The 20,225-nt window shown below is 39.4% G+C and overlaps 1 protein-coding gene and 1 pseudogene across 1 annotated transcript; both read right to left on the reverse strand.

Moving 5' to 3' along the window:
* Positions 1-4,131, reverse strand: LOC148921471 (ATP-dependent RNA helicase HAS1-like). Its single transcript, XM_089055784.1, has 12 exons — positions 3,574-4,131; positions 3,296-3,481; positions 2,699-2,884; positions 2,342-2,425; positions 2,100-2,141; positions 1,808-1,876; positions 1,338-1,637; positions 1,162-1,200; positions 907-1,011; positions 639-707; positions 423-548; positions 1-296 (listed from the first exon to the last, which is right to left on the reverse strand). Exons 1-12 carry the CDS (start codon positions 3,952-3,954, stop codon positions 120-122), a joined length of 1,764 nt encoding a protein of 587 aa, XP_088911910.1. The 5' UTR covers positions 3,955-4,131; the 3' UTR covers positions 1-119.
* Positions 4,132-18,558: 14,427 nt separating this feature from the next.
* LOC103324689 (BES1/BZR1 homolog protein 1 pseudogene) lies at positions 18,559-19,739 on the reverse strand (annotated as a pseudogene).
* Positions 19,740-20,225: the final 486 nt, after the last annotated feature.

The raw sequence follows: 20,225 nt of genomic DNA on the forward strand, positions 1-20,225 counted from the left end.
GTTTAGAAAAAGAAAATAAATTAATATGTTAGATGTATTCTCAGCCTTTCAGCACTGTTCAATCAAATGGTTTAAAAAAAGTTATATATATAAATACGTTGCATTGCACGCAGGCTCCTCTAATGCCTCACAAATTGTCGAATTTCATCTCTACCTTTTTGCATTCCATAAGGATTGCTCTCGCTGAATCCATTTCGACTTCCTCTGCGCATCTTCTCCCGGAATTTTGATGCACTGCTGTTTAAGTTCAAATTCACCTTGGGGGGACTACAAAAGCAAAATGAAGCTGCGACCGCCTGTAGGTATAATAAATGCTGATACAGTTAAAAGGGCAAATCTTCATATTTTGACATCCCAACAACAACAGCAGAGATTAAAAGATAAATAATTTCGTTTCCAATATCAAGGAAAAGTTTGGGTACCTGCAGATCGAGACGGTGAACGTTAAAGATGTCCTTCATAGAGTGTGAATTATATGCTAATAGATAAGATTTATATGCTTCTTTTGCCGCTTGGCGCAGATAGTAGTTGCCCTCAACCATCTTCTCCTGCATCAGTCACGGCAATACATAAGTTTCCTCGGAACCAGTTATTGTGTAGTAATAGGTAACAGCTGAAGCCTGAAGAAAGGAAATTACCAATTGAGACTGCACATTTTTCAGCTTATTCTTATTAATCTGTTGCTCTTCAACGGGGACCTTTTCAGCCTGAAAACAGAATAAAATAAAGAATTGAAATGGAGAACAAGCACCGCACGTAGAAACCTTCAGAAAAGCGATTAGCGCTTGCTTTAAATACAGACACCCTTGTGAAAAGAATGGCACTTTTGTTGTGTGTGCGCGTGTGGGGGTGGGGTGCTGGGGTTTCGTTGCTCCTCTTTATTTTTTCTTCTTGACTACATCATACCGTCAAATAGCGAATAAACTGCATCTCTTCGGGAATGAGGAAAAGAAATGCCTTTCCTTTTCCACCTTCCCCTCGAGCTGTTCGACCGACCCTATGGATATATTCCTGCAAGCAGATATCCCAAAGCGTTTTAAGAAAGGGAAAAAGAAACGGAACTCAGGAATGGATATATTTACCATGCTACAAAATGGATAAAGAAGAACTTTATGATACAAAACTTAAGTGAAATCTTTTAGTAAAGAAGGAATTAGACACCTTGGGATCATCTGGAGGATCAAACTGCACAATCACGTCCTACAAGAAAAGAAAAGAAAAAACAAGCATTAGATTTACCACGAGCATTCGCTTATTTTGATGTGACAGAGCGTATTGGCATAACATGATGTTCAAAAAAAGTGTAGGGAAAGTGCAAAAAGAAAGAGGAAGCATACCACAGCAGGAATATCTAGGCCACGAGCAGCAACATCAGTACAGAGTAAGATTCCTTTCTCTGCTTTGCAGAAGTCAAAAAACGTTTTGGTCCTCTTCTGTTGCTTTTGCTTTCCATGGATATCAAAGCAATCCACATTAACGTATCTAAGAAGGTCCGAGTGGAATTTGACTGAGTTACAAGAAGAGAAGAAGACCATCACTTTCTTAGACCGAGTCGCCACCAGAAATGAATATAGGAGAATAAATCTCTCCTCACTGGGCACAATAAAATAGCCTTGTTTCAGCCCTTCATTGGTGACCTGTATATATTGCACACAACGTCAGATTTTAGAGATTAGGGCTAAATCAAAACAAGAAGAAAAAACATATATTTAGTTACGAATACGAAGTAGATTTAATTTCAAAATAGACATGATGAACACAAAATAAATGTAAAAGGAGAAATACGTCAAACCAGCTGAATTCCTACCTTACTTCTCCCACCATCCACATCAATCAAGTGATATTCTTTCAACGACAATCTAACAAGATCTTGAACCTACAGGTTTAATGGGAAAAGTATTTTAAGAGCAAGGCAATCATGGGAACACACAAAGGCCCTTAGACTCAAGGCATCAAAAGTTAATGAACTATTAACTCTGCGTAGCGTATCAATTTATGCTAAAAATATTTAAAAACAATGTAGAAAGCAAGAGATTGACTATAACAATAAGGATATATATATATATATATATATATATATAGAAATATGATGCACAAACCTTCGTAGTTTGGGTTGCTGAAAATAAAGCTGTTTGCCTTTTCTGCACATCCATTAGCAACTCAATCAGCCAAAGGACATAACCACGTAAAATCCATTAAAATTAATGTATCTTGGCAGAATGCCGATTATAATCATACACAATTAACAAAACTCCAAGATATGTTGCGAGCTGGATGCACCTACTGTTCGCAGCCTAGAGTCTTCGTAACACAAGGTAGATTATTAAATCAAATACTGTACCTTCGGTAGAAGCTTAATAATCTGTTTCATTTCTTCCTCAAAGTTTGCTTCCATAATCCTGTCAGCTTCATCAATTATGAGGCACTGCAAGTCCAAGAGAACAATTAAGCTAAGGATCATCAAATGATAAATCTCGTCAAACAAAGAATATTCAAAGGATCGTCAAGCAAGATAAATTTCGTCTCTAACACAACAATCGAAATTGCAAAAGGACTCCAGTATCTCGGCCAAAGGATTAATAACCACAAAGAATATTCAAATGTCAGAGAAACATTACGTAGAATTTTCTTCCAATAAGAAAATACAAATACTTTTGAAAAACTACAACAATATTGCCGAAGAATAGATGCGAATGACCTTCAAGTTCTTATATATGAATCCCTTGGTATTCTGGAGATGGTCAAGAAGTCGACCAGGGGTTGCAACCAATAGATTTACTCCTTTTACAAGACGTTCTGCTTCACCTCTCCTAGCTGCACCACCGATAACCAACTCAACAGTATGTGAGTGGTACTTCAGAAGGTTCTTTGCCACGGCATAGGTCTGAATTATTTGAAAGGAAAAGTAGTCAGGGTAGAAAGAAGGGGATCAAATGTTCAGAATACAACAACATAACAAGTAATAAAGCATAAATTTTTACACAAATATTTCCATTTTTGGCTTCATTCTTTCGTAGTCTTGTCAGCTTCATCAATTATTTAGAGAATTTCTTTCATTCTTTTTCGAGAATTTGTATATATATTATTGAGAATTTGTCATATTTTAAGCCCAGTAATAATGGGATCATTATTCGATGAGAAGTAGGCTTTAATGTTCAATGAAAAAAGTAAAGTGCTCGCGAGTACTTTAGAAGGCAAAAATTAAATCCAATTTGTTTAGGCATCAAAACGATGCGTTCTTGACTTGGAGCGAGATCAATATGAGAAGGATGACGAGAATATGTCAGTGTTTCACCTGAATTGCAAGTTCCCGTGTTGGACAAATAACAACAACACCCGTTCCATTACGAGGAGTAAACTTTATGTGATATAGCAACTCCACAGCTGGTATAAGAAAAGCAAGAGTCTTCCCGGATCCTGTCCTAGCAGCTCCCAGGACATCTTTTCCAATCAATAGTGATGGGATTGCTCTTGCTTGAATCTGCAGGTGTAAATCTTTTCCGATCAATACTATAAAAGGCCAAAGCCTTATTAATCAACTTATAACCAATCAAGTTCAGCCAGAAAATTTACCTCAGTCATATACTGAAAGTTTAGTTCCTGAATGGCCTTGAAAGTGTTGGCAGACAAATTCAATGAATCAAAAGAGTCTGTGCTCATAATCCCAGTTCCTCCACCTCTCTTGACATTCTTCTTCCTCTTATTCTCCTCCTCCACCCCCTCTGCTTCTTCTTCTTTGTTTTCCTCGTTGACCTCTTCCTTTCCCTTCAATATTTTCGTCTTCTTCTCCTTATTGTTATCATCACCTTCTCCTTTCTCTTCTTCTTCGTTTTGTTGGGCCTGATAAGGGTTTCGAGGCTCTGATTCTTCCGATGGTTTCTTCCCTCTCTTTCTCTTGCGCTTCTTGTTCTTCGTCTCGTCGTCCGTAGATGTGTGACGTATTGGGTCTGTCATGGCGACTAGTTCTCAGAAGAGCTCTCTCGCAGAAACTGTGAGAATGAGGTTTTAGGGTTTGGAGTTTAATGGTACCGGCATGGTACAAGACGTCATCTTACCTTTTTTCAATCTAAATATATAATGTCAAGTGGGCCGTGGCCCTCATATCAGATATTAAACTGATAAGGAATATGGGTGGAGAAACTGCAGAGAAAGAAAGAAGGAAGAACGAAAATAGAAAAGAAGAATAACGATTGCAGGAGTTAATTTCACGTTGTTATTCCATTAGGGCTTCTTCTTTTCTTTTCTTTTTCCTTTTAAATTATTACGTTTGACAAAAAGAAAATAATAATTTAATGATATTTTAGGAATAAAAGATAAGAATGTGTTTTTTAAAATTTACATTGTGGGTGGGTGGGGAAATCGGATAGGGTAGTGGAAATAGTAAAATATTATTATTTATAGATATATTAGGATATTATTTTCGGGTTGCTTGATTAATAGTAAAATAAGATAGGGTAGTGGAAATAGTAGATCTAATAGTAAAATAGTAGATCTATTATTTTCGGGTTGCTTGATTAAGTTTCACAATTCTCTGCCTTTTGCTTTATATATATAGATCTATTAGGATATTATTTTCCTGAAATGATTTTAGCTAGGATTTTTATTATTTTCTTGTTAGCTAAGTTTATGAATATTCTGAAAACTAGGGTTTCTTTATGTTTTATTTAGGCCAACTCATGGCATTGCATTTGTCAGTTTATTCTTATTATTAATCAAATTTAGAGATTTTCTTTATTTTCTGGTGGACTCCAAATCATTCGTGGATTCCGGCATTATTACTTTATGGTGACCGCTTGAGATCCCTGTGTAGCTGTACTTTAGTTTTGCCTTTTCTAGTCCCACCAAGGTGAATTTCAACTTAAAACAGCAGTGCATCAAAGTTCCGGAAAAAGATTGTGGGGACCAAATGTAACGTATCATAGCCTAACCCATATGCCACAACTAAAAGACGTGGGATGATTGAACTTCCCCATATGCCACAACTAAAAGACGTGGGATGATCGAACTTCCCTCCCACTAGAGGAGTGCGGAACAAGGGAGACACAAATCGCTCGTCTGATCCCATTACCATGAAGTGGAGGACGAGATGCGCAAAGCTAGGGAAGTGGGGCTAAACCCAAGACCTCGGAGCACTATAAAAACTCAGCTAGACCTCCAAAGCAAAGGTACGAGAAATTTAATTGAACACTAAGAGTGCATTGCACAAATACTGACTTGAGCGTCGGAGTGACTTTGCAGGTATTCACCCCTTTTCCGTCGTTCGACCTCGGAACGTAATCCGGAGTTCTCTTTCGACCAAGGAAGCGTCACGGACTTCAATCAAGAACTCGTGGAGGTATTTCTTCTTGAAAGAAATCCTGCTCCAACATTACATCCGTGGGAATCTCGCAAAGTTGATCATAAATATGACTGAACCTGCACAAGGAACTCCAAACACCTCCATCCCGGGGAATGCGACGTCCACTCCTAGACCCGGAAGCGCAAGGTCCAACGCCAGGATGGGAACCAAGCCTTCTTTGTTATCCAGTTGAGGGAGATCATGAAAGAATTGCAGAAACGAGAAAGGTAGCGGAGAAAGCTATGGAGAAGGAGCAGAACACTACTTGCAGGGAGGAGGAAGTAGAGACATGAGATCTTTGAGGGAGACTCCTCCAGCAGCACATACTTGAGCATTCGGGACAAGGCCACGACAAAAGATCAAGACAAAGATCTCGACCTGCATAAAATGGCAAAAAGGGCAAAGGACACCGATTTGTGCAATCAAATCAAGAAGATTGTCGGAGGGTACAAACTGCAAACACCCGTAGAACTAGCTTCGGAGGTGGTGAAAGGAATTTGCAAGTCGCCATTCACAGAAGACATCCTGAAAGCCAAGAAGCCAGTTAAGTTCACCCAACCTAAGTTTAAGTTGTTCGAGGGCATGACCGATCCCATTGAGCATATCTATCATTTCCAACAACAAATGGTGCTCGAAGGAGATGATGAGGCCCTGTTATGTAAATTGTTCCCCTCAAGCTTGTCAGGATCGGCCCTGACGAGTTTGTTTTAGACAGCTGAAACCAAGGTCTATTGGTGGTTTCGAAAGGATGTCATGATCCTGTTCAACACGAAGCAAAGTACAGGAGAAAGCCTTAAAGACTACTTGAGGCGTTTTACGGAGGAAATGTCTATTCTTGAGGAATGTGATTCTCATATTGCTTCGTTGGCATTTCGTGAGGGGGTCATACCTGGAACAAAAATGCACAGGTCTTTAGTGAAGGCCCCACCAGTGGAAATGAGGGAAGTGATGGCTCGGGCGGATGAAATCATCACACTAGAAGAAGAAGAGCTCACCCAGTCAAAACGAGCTACTTCCATCATTGCGATCCCAAAGCCTTCACCGGAGCAAAAGGTGGAGATGAAGCGATATTCCTCGAGACATGAACCTAGCAACGAACCTAAGCAAAGCTGACCTTTCACCAGGGTTACGGTGAGTTTAGCCAAACTTTTTCACAAGAACAAGGGTAAGGGTATATTTCGAACACCACCTGCGATAAGTGAATCCCTAGAAAAGCGAGACAGGAACAAGATATGTGCTCATCATAACGACTTTGGACACACTACTAATAAGTGCCGAAGTCTCAGGTATCAGGTGGAGACAATGCTGAGAAAAGGAATGTTATCCCAATACCGCACCGAACCTAAGAATAGGGCAAGTGAAGAGGGTGGGTCAAAAACAATGACCGGCAATATTGCAAATGAAGAACTGCTGGAGATCAACACTATTCATGGTCGACCGAATCCCGTGGAGGGAAAAGATTCTCGATCCACCAAAAAGACGAGCCGAAAAGGTGAGACACATAAACAGGATTGCATCTGCCTCAATCTGCCAAAGCCCTGGAAAAGATTAAAGTTATCTCATTCACGCAGAAAGACATGGAAGGAATTGAGTTCCCTTACAACGATGCATTAGTGGTGACCATTCGCGCTGTCAATTCGATGGTAAAAAGAGTGATGATTGACGAGGAAAGTAGCGCAAATGTGTTATTCTGGAGCACCTTCAAAAGAATGAAGCTGGATGAAAATGAGATTCAACCAAACCCAACACCGATCTACGTATTTGAAGGGACGAAAGCGCAACCGATCGGAGACGTGACTCTGCCGGTCATTGCCGTAGGTAAGACCTTATTCGTTACTTTCGTGGTTGTATAATACTATAATGGGAAGGAATTTGACTCATCGAATGGATGGAGAAGCATCGACACGTTGCCAGGTGATGAGGTGCATATCCGAAGATGGGTGAACCACAGTTGATATCAAAGAAGATCAAGTGGAGGCCAGAAGATACTACAGCATAGCAACTAACCTTAAGGCTGTGACTTCGAAGCAGGTGAGGATTTATAGCAATTAATGATGACCTACAGAACAAAAGGAGGATAACTAAGAGCTTTCGACGATCGAACCACAGGAAAAAAGTTCTGGATCCCTTTTATCTTGATAAAAAAGTGTTGGTAGGCTCCCTCATATCTGAAGATGAGGTAGACCAGCTAATGAAGTTATTAAGAGAGAATAAGGACGTTCGCGTGGTCACATATGGACATGTCGGGGATCGACCTTGAGATTGCGTGTCATCGGCGAACGTTGACCCAAACAACCCCCCATACTAGCAGAAGCAGAGGAGGTTCGCACCTCAGCAGAACCAAATTATTAGCGATGAAGTGGACAGATTGCTCAAGGCAGGATTCATTCGAGAAGTGTGGTGGTAGTAAGTAAAAAGGATGGGAGATGGCATGTGTGCATATACTACATTAACATGAATAAGGCATGCACTTCTCTCATTCCTAGACGCTTATTCGGGATATAATCAAATCCCAATGGCAATTAAGGACCAGGAAAATATGGCATTCATCACCGAGCGAGGCTTGTATTGCTACACAGTGATGTCATTTTGTATCAAAGATTAGTGAACAAGATATTCAAAAGCCAGATTGGCAAAACGATGGAGGTTTACATCGATGACATGGTCGTCAAGAGCCAGGAAAAATCCCAACATGTCAGACACCTAGAAGAAGTCTTCAACATACTGAGGAGATATAGAATGAAACTTAACCTGAAGAAGAGCTCATTCAGTGTTTCGTCAGGGCAGTTCTTTGGGCAAATAGTGAAGAAGCGAGGCATCGAGCCCAACCCATCGAAGGTGGAGGCTTTGCGGAATATGCCTGATCCAAGAACACCTAGAGATGTGCAGGTTCTAACAGGGCGAATAACGGCTCTCAGCCTGTTCATTTCAAATAATTCGAAATAAGGACAGAAGCATATGGGGGTAGATGTGGCAGCAAAAATTAAGGCCCAAGTAACAAGCCACTTCCCATGAACCCTAAATTTATGGAGTGGAGGGAATCAAATAACTTGATATCCACTACTATTGAGGATGGAGATAAATAAGGGATATGGGACATGGAGTCCAAGGGTTCAATGCCTATAAAAGGCTAACTAATCCCCCAGCATAAAGGGAGAGAGTTATGATTGATTCTATTACAGTATTCATGAACGAACACTGACTTGAGCGTCGGAGTGTTTTCTTGCAGGTACCCTCCTCCTCACTCAATGGTGATAATCAAATATGGTGTCTGGCTTCTCAACATGGAAATCAAAAATTACTTGTTGGAGGATCCGAAATTTTCCACTCCAACAGTTGGCGCCGTCTGTGGGAACCATACAAAAAGTCATATTAAGGAGCAAGGGACATTGTATAATTGAAGGCTCACCCGTGCTACAATGGGGGCAAGAGTTTTCTCCCCCAATAAGAGAAGAATTTCTAACTCTTTATCTCTCACAATTTAACGATTGGATGAAAATATTACATTCTATGATTGCACTTCTTCATATACTCTGAAAGTTTTATGTGGGCATTATCAAAGTCTTTTTTTATTAACATTGCTTATTGCATCATGTGACAAACGGATTGAATTGGAGGGCACATGATAAATCCTTCGAACGGGGATATTTCATTCCCACTTGATTTGAAACAACCCGGTCCTGTATTAATATTTAATTATTAATTTATTCCAATAAAAGACCACTATACCCCAAGCATATTTTAATGGTATAAAAGTTGACTTTTTGACTTGGAAGGAATTTTGGGATTTCAGTTATACTGTTGCGTAGAGCGCAGCGAGATGAGTCCATAGACACGTAGTGGACTCAAATCGGAGTTGTAACGAAGGAGTTACAATTAAAAGAAGTTCAGTGGCATAATCGTAAATTTTTTGAAGTTTAGATTTTATAAACCCAAAAATTTCTGGATTCGTGGGGGGAGCCTGGAGCAGGTGACTTTGGGAGCTGTTTTCTCCCAGCTTCGACCCCGATTCAGGCAAGACCAGTGCTAAACGAACCACCAAACTTCCCTCTTCCAGCCCCTGCCCTTCACCGCCTCGATCCGCCGCCATAGTCGCTAATCCGCCACAAAACAGCGGTGCTGGATAGTTTTGACGAACTTCCAACCTTTCGTTCTCTATCGTCCGGCCACCAAGTCAGACGAGTTAGGCATGATTTTCTAGCTATTTTTCATGCTCTAGCTGCTGGTTAGGTAGGATTCCAGAAATTTCGAGCGTAGATAGCTCGATTTACAAGTTAGGTTTCAACCGATTTTGAGAGCATACAGTTTCCGCCAGTTCTGGCCACTTTTTGGGGTATGTCCAATAACAAAAGTTGTTCCAAATGAGGTGTTTTACCTAAGTTAGGAGTTTGGGCCTGCGGTTCGGAGTTTTTCCAGTCGCCGGAAATTGATCAAGCCACCCACGCAGCTGCAGCGCGGGTGCCAGCGCGTGGATAGATTGGTGGAGACCACATTCAGTTTTAGAATGATCGTTGTGTTGTTACGAGCTCGTAGGATTTCACGGATCTCAATTTGGTTAACGTTTGAACCCCTAACGGATCTCGCATCTTGTGTGATTTCCGGGTTCAATAGTTTCAAGCCGTTGGATTGTAAACATTTTCAGATATGGTAATTTGGACTTGGCCAGATCGTATAGTGTTTGACGGATCGTAAAACAGATTCCTTACTCCGAAATGTCACCCTAGAGCGAGTTTTACAAGAAACAAACTCAGTTGTAGATCAGGAGCAGAGGAAAGAACTATATGTGGCTTGGCAGCCTACAGTTATCAAAGGCGCAGCCACGAGTTAGGGCCTTAGGGTTTGTGTTATTATTTTTCAGGGCCTTTTGGTCATTCACGACCCACAACCACTGTGTGTCAGCTTTAAACAGATTCGACCCGATTCCAAAGTGGAATTTGGGTCATGTCGTTTCAATTGGTATCAGAGCATTAGGTTAACTTCCTGTAGACACAGCATCACATGTGCATCCTTATTTTCAGAATTGCTGGACAGCTTATTTTGTTATTTTACCTCATTGGCGTTGGTGAGTAAACAGGCATCCAGTAAGGGTTGAAAAAATTCGTTGAGGTTTTCATTTGAAAAACATATTATACATGTTATTATATATATATATATATGTATGTATGTTGAGAACCGAGGTTTAGAAAGATGAGCATAGATTTAAAATATGGTTTTGTGAAATTAAAGGAGGGTTTGTGATAAGTTTTGATATATGATTTTCAAACCCACCATTGGGTACCCCCCAGTTGCCTTGAGACAGTTTATGCCCCATGAGTATTGGGGACGCCTAAACCGTGTGGTGCGAGGATTGCGGCTCAGTCGACTAATGGTCCCCGAGACTGGGAGGAATGCGGCTCGGATGGACTTGGTGTCTCCGGGACTCAGAGGATTGCGGCTCAGATTGAAGTGTTATCTCGAGACTGCGAGGAATGCAGCTCGGTTAACTTTATGTTTCGAGACTCGCGAGGAAGGAATTGAAATATCGAATTGACGGATCAGATATGGGGGTACACCTAGGTGGAGAGAATTTAAGTCCTAAGATGCTTTTAAACTAAATTGAAGATTTTATACAGTTACCACTATTTTCTTCGGCATCACAAATGTTTTACAAGTAATATATGGAAATATATATATATATATATATCTAAATATGTATATGTTTATTTATGAACCTTACGTGAGTTCAGTACAAGGGTATCAGAGCTTGTTTATTTTATTTTAATCTAGTTTGCTTTTAACTTATCTTATTTTATTTTATTTAAGTTGTTGGCTTTTATCTTTTTATTATTGGTCATGGTATTAAACAGTTTCAGTATTTCCAGCATATTTTGCCCACGAGTCTTATAGTTATTCGGACCGTGGGAGCTAGAATTGCGGATCAGGTTGACCAGATGTCTCCTGAGTCCAGCGAGGATTACAGAGCATGATGAACTATACACTCAATGTTTTTAGCAGAATTACTGTTTGGAAAGTCATGCATAAGTAGAAATGCACGAGTTAGAATGTTTGAGATTGCTAGTGGATTATTGTTGTTCTGAAAGTTGAGATTGATTAGCAGATTGATTTATTTGGTTTGTTACAACCTGAGACCTGAATATTATGATGTTTGATTGCTTGGATATGATTTAATGCATGCTGGCAGATGAGTTATATAAATATACATGTTTGTTTTACAGGTGAAATGTTTTTGGAAAATGTTCAGTTTACAGGGGAGACTACTGCCGAATTTTCTGTAGAAGTCACACTTGAATTTCATTTAATTTCATTAAAAATGGCAAATTAGTCTTTTATGCCCAGCATTAGCCAGGTGTCAGACACTCAGAGGGAAAAAGGGATTTTAGATAAATATTAGATTCATGGCAGCAGAGTTTTAAATTTATCAAAAATTCAGTTATTTATCAGATCTTTTCCGAGTTTTATATTTTCTTAAGCCACCTCAGGTATCCAGATATAAATAGGTTGCTTTCAGATTTTATTGATTGTCTTATAGATACAGTTATTAAGATGCAAGTGGTGAGTGCGTACTAGAAGAGCGTACTTAAGCACCGAGTAGCGATCGTGAGGCCCAGACCTCCACCCAATCCAAGGGGATAAGTAAATTTCGAGGATGAAATTTTTTTAAGGGGGTAGATTGTAACAACCCGGTCCTTAATTAATATTTAATTATTAATTTATTCCAATAAAAGACCACTATACTCCTAGAATATTTTAATGATATAAAAGTTGACTTTTTGAACGGGAATAAATTTTGGGATTTCAGTTATACCGTTGCGTAGAATGCAGCGAGATGAGTCCATAGACACGTAGTGGACTCAAATCGGAGTTGTAACGAAGGATTTACGATTAAAATAAGTTCAGTGGCATAACAGTAAATTTTTCGAAGTTCAGATTTTATAAACCCATAAATTTCTGGATTCGTAGGGGGCTGGAGCAGCTGACTTTGGGAGCTGTTTTCTCTCTTCGACCAATTTCGATTCAGGCAAAGTACTGCCAAACGAATCACCAAACTTCCCTATTCCAGCTCCAACCTTCACCGCCTCGATCCGCCGCCATAATCGCGAATCCGCCAAGAAACAGCGGTGCTAGAGCGATTTTGTGAGAACTTCCAACCTTTCGTTCTCTGTCGTCCGGCCACTAAATCGGACGAGTGAGGTATGGTTTTCTAGCTATTTTTCATGCTCTAGCTGCTGGTTGGGTAGGATTTCAGAAATTTAGCGAGATAGCTCGATTTACGAGTTAGATTTCGGCCAGTTTCGGCCACTTTTTAGGGTATGTCCAAGAACAAAAGTTGTTCCAAATGGGGTGTTTTACCTAAGTTAGGAGTTTGGGCCGGCGGTTTGGAGTTTTTCCGATCGCGGAAATTGATCAAGCCACCCACGCGCTGCCGGAGTGTGTGCCGACGCGTGGACGGATTGGTGGAGGCCACATTCAGTTTTAGAATGATCTTTGTATCGTCACGAGCGCGTAGGATTTCGCGGATCTCAATTTGATTAACGTTTGGACCCCTAACGGATCTCGCATCTTGTGTGATTTTCGGGTTCAATAGTTTCAAACCGTTGGATTGTAACCATTTTCAGATATGGTAATCTAGACTTGGTCAGGATTGTATAATGTTTGACGAATCGGAAAATAGAGTCTCAGTTACTCCAGATATGTCAGCCCTAGAGCTAGTTTTACAGTAAACAAATCAATTGCAGATTAGGAACAGAGGAAAGAACTACGTGTGGCTTGATCTCTCAGTAAGGGACGTAGGCAGCCTACAATTATCAGGCACAGCCACGAGTTAGGGCCTTAGGTTTGTGTTATTGTTTTTCAGTGGCCTTTGGTCATTCACGCGACCCACAACCACTGGTGTCGCTTTAAACAGATTCGACCCGGATTCCAAAGTGGAATTTGGGTCAGGTCGTTTCATGATTATCTACATAGTGTAATATATTTTGGGTGCCAGATTTTAATATCTCTGTTATTATCTCAAAAACATTAATCATCACAAGGATATACTCGATTGTCATTCTCACGGTCATACTCATGACAACCAAATTCTTTTGTTGTGATGAGATGGGGGCAAGCAGTTTAAATGCTTCAAATGATATCATTTCTTATCACTGACATACATGATGATACTACCACTACTTCAACTGAAGCTGCTCTATCTACGCTACATGCTCGACATTGGATGGTGAATCGATCTCAAACAGGGAGTTTAAAATTCTCTTCGAGGTATGCTTTGCATCTCCGGGTTGATCCTAAAGATGTTGAGCCTTCATGTTTTAGCAAAGTTATCAAACACGCAGAATGGAGGACTGTCATGGCCACAGATTTCTGTCTTTGTAAAGGTGTGGGGCGTGTACTTTGGTTCCTTTTCAACATCACATGAATGTTCTTCCCAACAAGTGGTTGTTTAAGATTAAAAGACACTCCGATGGATCCATTGAGCGTTATAAAGCGCGTTTGGTGGCTAATGGTATACATCAACAGGAGTGGGTCGATTATTCAAAGATATTCAGTCATGTGGTTAAGCATACCACAATTTGTATGGTTATTGGGGAAACCTATATCTATTCTAGTCGGCAATTGAGTCTTCACTATAGTGAGCCTATTTTGGATCCTTCTAAATATCGCCAAGTTGTGGGTGCCTTACAATACCCCATTATTACTTCGCCTGACTTATCTTATGTTGTGAACCAAGTCTGCTAGTTCATGCACTCATCTACAACTGTGCACTGGCATGCAGTGAAACGCATTCTGTGGTATTTGAAGGCCAGATATGATCATGGGCTTTGGTATCAACCTGGCAAGCTTGAATTAAATGTTTATTATGATGTTGACTATGCAGGGGATCCTGATACAAGATATTCTACTGGTGGTTTTTGTGTCTATTTTGGTTCTAACTTAATTTCCTGGAGCTCAAAGATGCAGAAGATTGTTTCATATTCTAGTACAGAGGCCAAGTACAGGCAATTACCTTATACTGCTACTGAGTTATCTTGGTTACGCTCCTTATTCCGAGATCTATATATTTTCTTATCTATGCCTACCATATGGTGTGATAATGTTTCCTCTATTGCTCTTGCTTCCAATCCGGTTTTTCATTCTCAGACTAAGCATTTAGAAGTCGACTACCACTATATTCGGGAGAAAGTGGTTCGTGGTGAGTTGAATGTTAATTATATTTGCTCCCAAGATCAGGTTGCTAATTTGTTCACTAAAGGTCTCAGTTCTTCTCGGTTCAAGACACTTGTTTTCAAGCTTCATGTTCTCTCAGGACCACTCAACTTGAAGGGGCTGTTAAAGCAAGGTCTGTCGTGGATAAGTCTACTGAGTTTTTGAATTTAAATTCATCTTGTTTGAATGACAGTTGTTTATCCTACGTTTCTTTTGATGAGGAGCTTTGTGTTGTATAGGACTTTATCGCTTAATAGTTGATATCCTGGTTTATAAAAACAGTTTTATGATTTTCAAACTTGTACTTATCTATACAATCATTATAAATACATAGCTACAACCATATTAGTTTTGCAAGCTTTCACGCCATTGCAAAGTCTTATAGACGGAAGGTGTAATTTTAAAAATGTGGGTATCAAATTGATGGAATTAAAACCTCATAGCCCATTTTCATACAACACCTAAATCTCGATCGACTAAAATGTCATTAATCCTAAATCTCGATCGACTCAAATATACATACAATCTAAAATTCCCTCAATTATTTTTTCTCCACAGCCATAAAAAACCAGAGAGAATAAAACAAAAATACAGTCTATGTTAGAGTAACTCCACCCATTTGCCATGGCAAAGGTCAAGGGGGGGATAGGGCAGTTATTATTCATGTGAATATTGTCTGCTCTTACAAAAAGTAATGTGTGTTTCATCTGTTGCCATGACAAATGGCAAATACTATTAATTTTTTTTTTCTTTTTTAACCTAAATAATTATTTGGATAATATTTTAGGATAAGATTTTTGGATTCGTACGTGTCAATATTTATTATAAAATTCATATCTCATAATCGAATAAAATTTTCGAATAAGATTTTTGGTTTTAAATTTCAGATAAGATTTTCACCCTCTAAAATCGTGCCACGTGTCATCCCTATATGCCTAAATTTTTCTATAAAACTAGAGGCTCAACTCATATCTCTCACAATAGATCTTCTATATATTTTCATTTCTCATATTTTAGAATTTATACTCCATTTTCAATGTCAGACATGAGGAGATGCTTGGAGAGACAAGAGTGAGAAACTAATGAAAAAAGGCGTAGACGAGCTGAAGGCAAAAGGGTGCAGAGAGAACAAGATCAACAAGTTGCCATAGCAGTGGCTTTGCTTGATGAAGAAAACCAAGGCCGCAACCGTGGTTCACAAGTCAGCCATAGCCCGAATGTGGACAGATATAGGCATTCTCGAGGTAAGAATCTTTTGGAAGATTATTTTATCTCAACTTCTTTGTACTCTGATGTTGATTTCCGAAGGCGATATAGAATGCAACTCCATTTGTTCAATAAAATCATGCATGATATTTGCAATTATGATGCATACTTTGTTACAAAGTGTGATGCTGCTGGGATTTTGGGACTTCTTCTGGAGCAAAAGCTTACAGCTATTATACGAATGTTGGCGTATGATTCATCTGCTGATCAGGTGGATGAGATTGCTTGGATGGGAAAATCCATTACTTTGGAGAGCTTGGTAAGATTTTGTGATGCAGTCGAAACTCTATACATCAGGGACTACCTGCTTAGACCTACGCAGAGGGACTTCCAACGGCTTCTACAGAAAGCCGAAGTTCTAGGATTTATAGGAATGATTGGTAGCATCGACTGCATGCACTAGCAGTGGAAGAATTGCCCAACTGCCTGGCAATGAGATTATGGAAATATAAATAAAAAAAGTATCATCCTTGAAGTCGTTACTAGATTCGATTCATGGGTTTGGCATGCCTTCTTTGGAGTTGCCGGATCTCAAAATGACTTGAACTTGCTGGGTCAATTTCCGGTGTTCAAAGATGTTTTGAGAGGTGAAGCCCCGAATATCACCTATGAAATCAACAATATCGTCTACCATAATGGGTATTATCTAGCAGACGGCATCTACCCGAGGTGGACTATATTTGTGAAATCAATTCCGTATCCCCGATCGGAGATGCAAAAATTATTTGCTGCCTATCAAGAGGGTTACAGAAAATATGTGGAGATGTGTTTTGGTATCTTCCAAGCGCAGTGGGCTATTATTAAGGGTCGGCGTGACTGTTTGATTAGGAGGTGCTGAGGAGCATAATGATGACTTGTATTATCCTCCATAACATGATTGTGGAGGATGAGTATGATTACAATGCTGCATACGTGTATAAACCAGATCCCATGAACACGGCCTTGACAAGAATTTATGAAAGGCCTATGGGGCCACATGGAGAACCATTGAAGCATGAACCGTTGGTTAGGGACGGTCATGTCATGACCCGTATGATTGATCGATATACGAAGATGCAATCGTCCTATATTCATGAATGACGTCAAGTTGACTTGATGGAGCATTTATGAGCGGTGAAAGGCAATGACGGTAAATGAAGTGAAGTGAAGAAGTTTTATTTTTAATTATGCTTAGGTTATGTTTTATTTTTATTTATGCTTTGGTTGTGGTTTTTTTTTTTTTTTAATTTATGCTTGTGTTGTGGTTTTTTTTATAATTATGTTTTGTTTGATGTATGGAATGTTTTGAATAAAAAAGTATTTTATTAAATGCTTTCTTTATTCACTCAAAGAAAACCAATACAAGTAATTAATAATTACTACTAATTAAATAAAATATATGAATTACAACTATTTTTTAAAACAAAACATTAAAATACAATGAAACAAAAGGCAAGAAAACTTACTTAATGGTTTTGATCATTTAACCAATCCGTGTTGCTAGGTCCATCGTCACGGAAAAGTCTTCTTCTCATAACATCCCTTCGTTCTAGCTTCCAAAATTGTTTTGGTTCATATGACATATGGCTTGTATCCATGACCACAGTTTCTCGATCCTTCATGTCAATGTTTTCCTTGCGTACATACTCCCTTTCTTTTGCATATTCTGCTTGAATTGCCCTCTCGTCTTCTTGGATTTTGATGTCTATTTCAATTCTCCTTGCACTATGCCTTGCAATTTCCTCCAAATTTTTTGATGTATTATTGCTATAATTACTCTCTCTCTCTCTCTCTCTCTCTCTCTCTCTCTCAGCCAATACGCCGCCTTTCAGTCCATAGGCCGCGGCTTGTTTTCAATGGGTGAGTCTTGACTCATCGAGGAATCCATAGGCAAATCCAATGCTAGTGAATTACGAAGTGACGTCTCGTTCAACACAACAGTCGGACCCGTTGGAATAATTCAGAATCTTGAACAATTCTTCACCACCTCCCAACATTGGTCATGTTTGAAAGTTTTTTTGCCTTGCCCAATAGCACCAAACCACATTCATAATCTTTAAAAAATTAAAAAAAATGGAAATGCAAGAAACATTAAAAAAATATTGGAAATGCAAGAAATATTAACAAAATATTGAAAATGCAAGAAACATTAAAAAAAAAATGGAAATGCAAAAAATATTAACAAAATATTAGAAATGTAAGAAATATTAATACAATATTGTTTATGCAAAAAATATTAACAAAATATTTTATTGCAACACCAAATATTGTTTTGGCTTGAGCTCCCCCCTTGCCCTGACTTGGGCTCCTCGGTGGAATGGCTCTTAAATCTCCATGGCACCTTTGGCCTTCCTCTGTGTGTTTCGGAGATAACCCATCATCATCTCACCTTCTCTAAGGAGTATATTTTCATCTCTCTCTCCCTCTCTCTCTCTCTCTTGAATATGCATTTTTTGTTTTTATTCTTTTTCCTTTTTGTGGGTGGTTTTGTTTTAGGATGGTGGATCATGATCGCAGAAGGGAGGCCATGAAAAGGCAGAGATCGCAAGCCAGAGTAGAGCTGCATACAAATCAAGAACTGGGTTTTGAGAGAAGCAGCGGAAGCGTGGAAGATGAGATCAGGGAAGGTGGGGTTGATGAAGATCTGTGTTGCAGTTACTTGGCTTGTACTGCAAAAGCTGCATAGCTTAATTAGCTTAGCTTAGCATTAATTAATCAAGGCTTAAGTGCTACAGTGCTCCTTAGAACATTAGAACATTAATCAATTCTCACTAAACCCCTTTAAAGTTAAAGTGACTCACTTTTCCCCATTGACCGATGTTTTGTATCTCACTTTGTCCCTCATCGTCAAGTCTGTTAAAAATTCCATTAAAAATATAAACGTGGCACCAATGGGACCCATTTGCTAATCTAAATGCCATGTGTGAAGAAAAAAAAATTCCAAGTGTGAGCTCCAAATCATCAAATCCCACCTCATGAATCTTCTCTCCAATCCACGACTTTACCTCTGGGATCTCACTGTCAGGCAAGTTTTGGTGAGCAACAACAGGCTTCACAAGATTGAAAGTGGAAGAGGCTGGCATTGTTGACAGAGAATGAGCAAATCTCTGGAAGTAAACCCATTGCCCAGAATCAACAGCGGAAGTATCAGACTCGTCACATTCAGGAATGGTAGCAGTTGGAAAATGGATTTGGTGACGGGTTGGGCTAGCTAGAGTAGAGAGAGCATAAAACGGGAAATCGAAAGAGGCCATGGATTGTTTAGCAATGGAGTCCCAGTTTGGAATTGGGTTGGGGTTTTTGGAGGTTGGGGATGAGAGCAGTGGGGTTACAGGGGCACCATTGGAAATTCGCAGAGGGAGAGACAAAGGAATTGCAGAGCGCAAATAGTGAATGGGATTGGATGAATTATGCTGGGGATCGAAACGGCTCGGGTTTGGATAGGAAGACGACAAAGGACTGGCTTGGTAGGATGAGATTAGACTAGGATTTAGAGAAGAGTAAGGGCTAATCATGGTTGATGTGCTCGGTGTATCAATTTGGGTTGGCTTCAATCCCTGTACAACAACACCACCATCACATCATTAGAATTCATAAATAAATAAATTTTTAGGTGGATTTTTCCTTTGGATTTGAGCTATGACAATTATGGGAAAATAATTAAAAATTAAAAAAAATTGAAGAATTAGGACAATTAAAGTGAATTAAAGAAGAGAAGGGAAGTGGGACCTTGCGATAGGTAGTGCCGTCGTCTTCGATGGTCCAGCCAGCCTGGAGACAGAGAGCTTTTAACACCTTCTTGTTGTCACAGTGCTTGGGCAAATTGAAGTTGCCCTAAGCTCGGAGCCCTGCGAATATCTTCGCAGCTATGGCTCTCCTCCTCCTCTCTCTCCTTCCACGACTGCTTCCTCAGCGCTACCGTCGCCGCAGACGTGGCTCCATCCGACGTCATTCTCTGATCAATTATCTTCCCTCTCTTTTTTCTCTCCGTATCAAGCGCTGTGCAATTAAGTTTTTTGTAGTATTATTAATTTTTTTAATAATTAAATTAAGTTTTTTAAAAGACATTTTAAATTTTTTTAAATTTTTTTTTCACACATGGCATTTAGTTTAATAAAATAACGGGTTCCATTGGTGTCACATCAGCATTTTTAACAGAATTAACGGTGATGGGCAAAGTGAGACACAAAACATTGGTCAATGGAGCAAAGTAGATCACTTTAACTTTAAAGGAGTTTAGTAGAAATTGACCAATGTTTCAGGGGGTATTGTAGCAATTAAGTCATTAATCAAATATTTGTGTTTTTGGATCTAGCTAGACGTCAAATGTTTGCATTTCACTGCGAAACCATTATCATAGGACAGGCATAAAATCTATTAGCTCTTTTTCCAGGATAATTCCAACGTCTATTCTCAGAAACAAAAGCAAATTGCTGCA

The sequence above is a fragment of the Prunus mume genome, linkage group LG1, assembly GCF_029339155.1.
Source record: "Prunus mume cultivar Tortuosa linkage group LG1, ASM2933915v1, whole genome shotgun sequence".
In the NCBI taxonomy this organism is placed as follows: domain Eukaryota; kingdom Viridiplantae; phylum Streptophyta; class Magnoliopsida; order Rosales; family Rosaceae; genus Prunus; species Prunus mume.

Coding starts and splice junctions, on each gene's coding strand:
- LOC148921471 (XM_089055784.1), bottom strand. CDS start 3,954: ATGACAGACCCAATACGTCACACATCTACGGACGACGAGACGAAGAAC. Junction 2,885..3,295: donor CACGGGAACTTGCAATTCAG/GTGAAACACTGA, acceptor CAAATAATTCAG/ACCTATGCCGTGGCAAAGAA. Junction 1,201..1,337: donor GCCTAGATATTCCTGCTGTG/GTATGCTTCCTC, acceptor CTTTTCTTGTAG/GACGTGATTGTGCAGTTTGA.